Genomic DNA, 8,558 nt, shown 5'->3' on the forward strand with positions numbered 1-8,558 from the left:
CATGCTGATATATATATAATAATATATACATATTTTATAATATATATATATATATATATATATATATATATATATATTCCCCCCCCCCAGGAGACATTTCAGCATGCTGATATATATATAATAATATATACATATTTTATAATATATATATATATATATATATTCCCCCCCCAGGAGACATTTCTTCTGGGTGCAAAGGTCATGATGACAACCATATAGACCTAGGGGAATAAAATAAGGAGATCAGGCCAGACGAACACTAGAATCACAAGACCTTAGGGCTGTTTGGACCATATGGATACCAGCAGGCTTAATAGCCTCTCCCATTAAGCAATGAGGGAACATACACAAGTGGGCAGGCCACTCAAGCTGACACTATGGGTGTGAGAAGCAGAAAGCAGTTTCCCCAATCTGGAAATAGAAGCTGACAATCGGGATAGAAAGGGAAGGTTTGTTGGCAGAGACCATGCAGGAACAAAGGCAGGGTTAGTGCCTGGGAGTGGGGTTGACTCCTTCAGGCTGAAGATGGGGAAGAAAAAGAATATAACATGGTGCTGATATCAAAGGCTAGCACAACAGGGTTAGTTACAGGAATAGAAGATCAGCAGCAGAAGCTTCCAGAAAGCAGGAGGTAGGGGGATGGTGGTACTGTTCAAGCTAGCAGGTGGTCTCAGTGTGATGAGAAAGTAATGATTGGAATGTTATGATGATCTCTTAGCAGAGATCATGCATCATGGCTGGAAATGGGCAGAGGAGTCAGCAGAGAGATAGAATCTTAAGGCACCTGCTTCAAGGGGCTATGAAAGAATCAAGGAGATATGATTATGCAGATGAGAGCCGTGCACAGAGTACTGGAAGGAGGTCAGGAGACGCACTTCTCACCCCATCTCTGTCACTCACACTCTGTGTGATCTTGAGCAAGTCACTTCACATTTTGGGGGTCTCAGTCTCTTTATGGTCAATAAGGGGATTGGCCATGCTTGCCTTACAGTCACCCTCTACTTGAGTAGTAGACTTTTATTATCGTGGGGTTTTAACTCCAACTCACAATTTTGGACTGGACTGGATGCTACTTCCCACTGCTGAGGCCGCAGCCACTCAACACCTCCAAGTAAGGTGAACCTTAAGACACCGTGGTCCCCTGGGGAAGGGAGAAGAGAGAGCAATAAAAACCTACATAACGATGCCTGACAAAAATCTGAAAAAAATGGCATGCATGGCGGTGGAAAAAAAATCTGAAAAAAATAAATCTAAGTAAGCAAGAAGGTTCTTGTCTGACATTCCTTATGTTACAGGATGTTCATGATGGAACATTATCTAAACCCAAACCCTTGTATCTGGGATTGGGGATCTGAGGCTGAGAGAGGGAAGCCACATACTCAAGGTCCCTCAGCTCATACTTAAAGACTGTCCAGGTCTGGAACCCTGGTCCCTTCATTCAGGACATCCTGCTACCCTCTTCGTCCTTTTGACACCAGGAAAGATTTGGGCATTTACCTCCCTGGAGCTCAGCTGTAGGAAATAAGCCAGAGGCTAGGAGCTCCTCTGAATGAGTATCGTTTGCTTGTCCTGCCTCCCTGCCTCCCTCTCCTCTTTCTCTTACTGTCTCTTCCTCTTCCTCCATCTCCATCCCCACCTTACATAAGCCCTCCACCCACAGGGACATTTTCCTCCATGTACTGAAGAGAGTACTGATTTCTATCTGCTCATGTGACATTTTGCAAGGCAGACACAAGGATACTGTCATGTTCGTGGATCATCAGGACGGCTGCCGCCAGGGAGGTGAGGATCCTCTCACAGGGGCTGGAGTCGGGCTCTGCAGCCAGCCAGAATGGCTTCCCTGACAGTTCAGAGGGATTTAGATCTCAGAGGCTCTTCCTTGCACTCCAAGAGGGTGGGGTGCTTGTGGGTGAGAGCTGGGAAAATGGACATGAGAATCAAGCAGGTTTGAGCTGAATTGAGAATGTTCAGTTCCATCATGGGGCAGTTAGTTGCTATTTTTAATACTCCTGTTCTATGTCCATCTTTTGTTCTGATGCTGGTCCTGTCCCCAGATTCACAGACCTGTTCTCTTTGGTTTCCAGAACTTTCCACTGAGAGACACCCAGCCTTGTCCTCTCCAGGAACTGCCCTGTCCACCCTCCTCCTCCTCGTTAAATTCTTCTGTTAAAGTACCAATCATAGCGGTATTTTAGCATTGGAAAGGGGACTGGGTTTAAAGACTTTGTGCTAAAAAAGCATGTACATATGCACACACACACGTACCCACACACATTCTCCAGGAACTGCCCTGTCCACCCTCCTCCTCCTCGTTAAATTCTTCTGTTAAAGTACCAACCATAGCTGTATTTTAGCATTGGAAAGGGGACTGGGTTTAAGGACTTCGTGCTAAAAAAGCATGTACATATGCACACACACACGTACCCACACACATATATATACTAATACACACATATTTACTTATTTATATTTTTATATAAATATATTAGTAATATACAATTGTATGATATGTAAACAATATATATTAATAATAAATATGTAAATCCCTCATAATCACATCAGCCAGAGATAACCCTATTAATGCTTTTATCTTTATTTCTAATTTTTCCCATAGTTTTATAAAAATTATATATGTATAAAGATGTATGTATTCATCATATTAAAACTATACTCTATATCCAGTTTTTTATTACATTCTCACTTAACACTATAAAATAAATGCTTTTCAATGGCAGGGTTTAAGGGAGACAGCTGGAGCAGGGAGCTTCTTAATTAGCAGTAAAGCAGATCACCACCTCCTCGTATGCAGCATGCAGATGTGGCTACCGCGGGGAGCAGTTCAGGGGTGGGCACCCTCCTGCTAGCACTGCTAGCCACAGACAAAACACACCCCACGCTGAGTGCTCCCCTTCCCCGAGGCCAAGTTAATGAGAGCTCCTCCTCTCCAGCAAACACCCCAGTGAACTCTCACAGTCGGCCCCTCCCTCGCTTTCTCCTTGCAAGTCCCGGTTGCTAGAGAATGGGGCTGTGGGTCATGGTGGAGCTTACCTCCACTGCAGGGAGGGTACTTGTAGGCAGGCTTAGGAGGGCTTTTTCTGTCCTTGAACTTCTTCCCCCTGTACTGTAAGTAACCGCGGATTGCCTTCCAGGAGCAAAACCTGTGAGAAGAACAGCTTCTGGTCACAGGGTAAGGGGCTGGAACAATGAGTACAGGGCAACCTGGTTGGGACCAGTACTGCAGAGAGTGTGGGGTGTCCAGCAGAGGAGGGGAGAGCATCTTGGCTTGGAGTGCTGCCCATCAAAGGCTCTTCTTCGGAGGCCTCCTCTTTGTCCAGGTTTGGCTCCAGCAAGGGCCTGGCATGAACAGTATGTTGGGACTTCCTTCTGGAACTACTAGTGAAGGGAGTCTGTAAAGGATCTGCCAACCCCAGACCTGGGGTGGGGTTAAGCCTTGGGGTGCTCGCTTGAGCATCAGACAGTGAGATCCCTCTCTAACTCCACCTGGGGCAGNTCTCCAGGAACTGCCCTGTCCACCCTCCTCCTCCTCGTTAAATTCTTCTGTTAAAGTACCAATCATAGCGGTATTTTAGCATTGGAAAGGGGACTGGGTTTAAAGACTTTGTGCTAAAAAAGCATGTACATATGCACACACACACGTACCCACACACATATATATATACTAATACACACATATTTACTTATTTATATTTTTATATAAATATATTAGTAATATACAATTGTATGATATGTAAACAATATATATTAATAATAAATATGTAAATCCCTCATAATCACATCAGCCAGAGATAACCCTATTAATGCTTTTATCTTTATTTCTAATTTTTCCCATAGTTTTATAAAAATTATATATGTATAAAGATGTATGTATTCATCATATTAAAACTATACTCTATATCCAGTTTTTTATTACATTCTCACTTAACACTATAAAATAAATGCTTTTCAATGGCAGGGTTTAAGGGAGACAGCTGGAGCAGGGAGCTTCTTAATTAGCAGTAAAGCAGATCACCACCTCCTCGTATGCAGCATGCAGATGTGGCTACCGCGGGGAGCAGTTCAGGGGTGGGCACCCTCCTGCTAGCACTGCTAGCCACAGACAAAACACACCCCACGCTGAGTGCTCCCCTTCCCCGAGGCCAAGTTAATGAGAGCTCCTCCTCTCCAGCAAACACCCCAGTGAACTCTCACAGTCGGCCCCTCCCTCGCTTTCTCCTTGCAAGTCCCGGTTGCTAGAGAATGGGGCTGTGGGTCATGGTGGAGCTTACCTCCACTGCAGGGAGGGTACTTGTAGGCAGGCTTAGGAGGGCTTTTTCTGTCCTTGAACTTCTTCCCCCTGTACTGTAAGTAACCGCGGATTGCCTTCCAGGAGCAAAACCTGTGAGAAGAACAGCTTCTGGTCACAGGGTAAGGGGCTGGAACAATGAGTACAGGGCAACCTGGTTGGGACCAGTACTGCAGAGAGTGTGGGGTGTCCAGCAGAGGAGGGGAGAGCATCTTGGCTTGGAGTGCTGCCCATCAAAGGCTCTTCTTCGGAGGCCTCCTCTTTGTCCAGGTTTGGCTCCAGCAAGGGCCTGGCATGAACAGTATGTTGGGACTTCCTTCTGGAACTACTAGTGAAGGGAGTCTGTAAAGGATCTGCCAACCCCAGACCTGGGGTGGGGTTAAGCCTTGGGGTGCTCGCTTGAGCATCAGACAGTGAGATCCCTCTCTAACTCCACCTGGGGCAGCCAGGGCATCTGACTGGCCTCCTCTCGGGTCCTGGTCCCTGGTTTCCATCCTGCCCCTTACTGAGAACCTTGATCCCCTCACCTTATTCTAACACCTTTCCCTGGAATAGACCCTGGTTCCTCATGTGAACTCAGACTCATGCACTCACTGTGACCTGAGAACTGTTGCTCCCTAGAAGACTTCACTCGCCGTCTCTTGCTCCCTGGCCCTGTGACCCCTCATTATCCCTGTCCTCAGCCAGCACTTGGACTGGACCCCTTGGAGGGCAGTCTTGGCTAAGACTGGATTTATTTCCTATGCTACCTTGGCTCTGGTGCTTTTGCCTGCTGTTCTCCTCCCCTCCCCTGCCCCAAGGGCAGTTACTCTATCACAGCTGCTTTCTCTCCTTCCATTTCGTGAACTGGGTCTCTCTCCCCTTGGAGATCTCCCAATATGCCACTGATGCATTGTTTATGGTGGTAAGAGACCAAGAGACCTGGTTTCTAATCCTGGTTTTATCACTTACCAGGGGATCCTAGGCAAGTCCCCTAACCACTCTGAACCTCATTCTCCTCATCAGTAAAACAGAGATAATAGTACTTTGCCCCAGCCATTGCATAGGCTAGCTGAGAGGTTCATTTGAGATAATATATGTGAACACAATTTGCATAATACAAATCTCTTTGTAATTACATAGGAAAACTAGTAAAGAAACAACTGCATGAGGATCAGGGATTCAAAACCTCACTAAATCACCCCTAATCTTCCTAAAGATATTTGGAGACAGCTGAGCACTGACTCAAGCCAGGAGAAGCACATACTTGTATTTCTCAGAGCTTCCTGATCCCCCAAAAGTCTCAGGATAAATTTCTCTTTGGTTCTGGTTAGCAGAACTAAAATTAAGTGCTAGATAACAATTGGTATTCAAAGACTAAATTACTTATCTTGAACTCAGATTTTGGTATTTCAATTCTGTATTGAATAATTTTTTTATCTTAGGGATTTAAAAATAAAGGTTGGTGATAGGCAACTTTTACACTTCTATTTTAATAAAATAACATTTTTTGTGTGTGTATTGGGGAGTGGGGACCCTAGGAGCTGGAATCACATAATAATCTAAGCATCCCAATCAGCCTTGTCTGGAAACATTTCAGCCAGTTGTCCTCTGGCCTCTGCCACCCAAGCCCTGTCATTCCCCATGTGGAAGATATGAACTGGAGATAGGTTAGACCACAGGAGTAAACAACCAGCTGGGAGAACTTAGGCAAGTCTCTCAGCCCAGACCTTGACAGGTTAGGAGCCAGTGGGCCATGGGCTGCATTTGGGCTGCAGATATATTGTTTGTTTCACTTTCGTTTTTGGCCTTCACAGGCCAAACCCCCAAATTTTTGGTTCCTCACCTATTTCTGGCTCCTCTTGAAAAATGGAATATCTAGCAATTGTGTCCCCTCAGTGGTAATCACAGGGACTTGGGCATAGCAGAGTGGAAAGCTTCTGGTTTTCTCTCTCCATGAGGTTCCTTAAGCACAAGCGGTCATGTTGGCCTTGACAGAATTCCTCCCCAAGTAGCTGTGGTCTAAGAAAACTTCACCCTTAGGTGAGAAAACTAGGCCTAAGAAACCCTCACACCCTTGTGCCAAACAAACACAGGAAGAGGAGAGGTGGGAAACCAGGCATTCTAGTTCCCAGTCTCACTCTGCCTTCCCCCCTCTGATGCAGTGTGCAACGTGAGGAGCAGAGTGCGGTGAGTAGGTTAAGAAAACACGATCTTAGTTTCCCCATGAAACTGGAAACTACGAAACAGAGGGCTAGAGAAAGACAGAAAACTCTGCAAACAAAGCTCAACATGTTTTCCTGACCTGGAGGTTGTTGGGTAGAGGGGGATAGTTACCTTTTCCAGAAGTACATAATGATGGGGAAGAGAGACATGACAGCCCCATGGAAGATGTTCTGATCTAGGTGGCCCTCGGTGATGGCAGCAAGGATGGCGTCCTTCTGGGACTCAGAGATATTCACCTGCCCCAGAGTGGGAACTTGTTACTGGCAGAGACTCCAGGCAAGGTGGAAAACCTCTCTTGCTCCCCAGACCCTCAAGACGACCCCATCTCCAAAAGGCAGAAGCTTTTCATGGAGTCGTTAGGTAAAGAACATCTAGTTGTCCCAGGACTTAGGAGGCATCTGACCGTTAGCTTCCAGGGTCCTTGTGGGGACATACTTCTTGGCAAAAAGCCAGAGCGGGAGTCCCCCTTACCCTCAGCTTTGGAGGAATGTCAGAATTCAGGAAGAGCTTGAGGATAATGTTAACTTTGGACCTCATGAGGATGATGTCATTCTCGTTGTATGCCCGGTTGAGCTGCAGCAGGTGAGCTGAACTCACCAAGTCGTTAAATCTAAAAAAGAAGTGATAAAGAGGAAATAAGCAAGGAGAAGATGAAAACATTTACCAGGTAGGGCACCAGGCCCAGAACTATTTCTGGCCTTAAAAAGGCATGTCCAGTTCTGGGCCAGGTTGTGACCTCATTCATTCAGCCATAATTCATCCATAGGTAGATACTGAGCACCTACCACACGTCAGATAGTACGCTAAGTGCTCCCTACAGTGTACTTCTTCACCACAAACCCCTCATTCACCTCATTCTGCCTCCTCTACCCATCTTGGCTCTGCAGCAGTCTCACCTCTGACGACCTCAAGGGCTAAGTGCTGTCTTGATCTTTCTTCTTCTGTTCTGACAAGAAGTGAGCCTGAGATGTAGTGGGTTCAGCTTGCGTAGAGCATTTTAGGTAATGGGAGGAGATTTGAACTTTATCCCAGGGGCAATGGGAAGCCACTGGAACATTTTAGGCAGGAGAGTGACATAATCTTGCTTACATTTTTTAAAAGGTGGCTCTGGTTGCTGTACAAAGAATAGTTTGTAGAAGGCAAGAAAGGAAGCAGATGGTGGTGGTGGGAAAGGGAATAGCAGGAGAGGAGCCTGTTCACTCTGGTACCTCACTCTGCCCCCCTCTTACCTCCCCCTACACTCCTTATTCTATGACTGACCCCTACTCACCCTTTCAAATTCAGCTTGGAGGATCTGTCTCCCAAGGCACCCTACCTGAGGACTCACAGTTGTCTAAATGCACTTCCCGTGCCTGACTCTCCCATAGCACCCACCGTCCCAAGACACTGCCTAACTTTTAGTTGGGTCTTGTCTGCTACCCCCCTAGTCTGTGGGATCTCAGAGAGTAGAGAGCACATCTTAGTTGTTTTTTGTATCTCCAATGCCAAATCCAGTGTCCAATAAAGAGTAAGCAATCAATCAGCATTTGTGTACCTGACCGAAATCCCTCATTGCAGTGGAAGACCTCTTAACCACACTCCCCTCACTGAGGCACACATTAGCCGGTGCTCTGTATTTCTGAAAAGCACACTGACTGATGCCCATGGCAAGCTGACTGCATAGACGGGTGGGCTATCTTTACTGCACTCTCACGCTTCTCTAATTAGTTGAGGCAGACGTTTACCAGGAGTTATTCGTGTTTCTTCCCAAATATTTTTGCCTGTTATACTTGTTACTATAGTTCACAACTTTGAATATATGAACATAAAAAAAAGTATTTCCTGTTTCTATGAAAACAAATTTGAATACTTTGGAGAATTTCAGTAAAGGCAAGTAGCTTTTTAAAAAATTGCTGTTGAGTTAGGTGTGGCAAGGCAATTTAAAACATTGAAAAAGCGGGCCGGCCCGGTGGCGCACTGCTACAGTGTGCCGCTTGTGAGCATGGCGGCGCTCCCACTGAGGGTTTGGATCCCACATACAGACTGGTTCCTGCTCACTGGCTGAGCGAGG

General features: G+C 46.0%; 1 protein-coding gene across 1 annotated transcript in view; it reads right to left on the bottom strand.

The window, feature by feature from the left end:
* RGSL1 (regulator of G-protein signaling like 1) overlaps positions 1-8,558 on the bottom strand; it is a gene marked incomplete at its 5' end in the record, with an annotated part of 28,880 nt that overhangs the window by 828 nt on the left and 19,494 nt on the right. The window contains 4 exon segments of the mRNA XM_008584446.1: positions 1,049-1,141; positions 4,287-4,396; positions 6,620-6,744; positions 6,980-7,118. Coding sequence (XP_008582668.1) covers positions 1,049-1,141; positions 4,287-4,396; positions 6,620-6,744; positions 6,980-7,118 — 467 coding nt within the window.

Source organism: Galeopterus variegatus, unplaced genomic scaffold (assembly GCF_000696425.1).
Source record: "Galeopterus variegatus unplaced genomic scaffold, G_variegatus-3.0.2 Scaffold3261, whole genome shotgun sequence".
Lineage (NCBI taxonomy): Eukaryota > Metazoa > Chordata > Mammalia > Dermoptera > Cynocephalidae > Galeopterus > Galeopterus variegatus.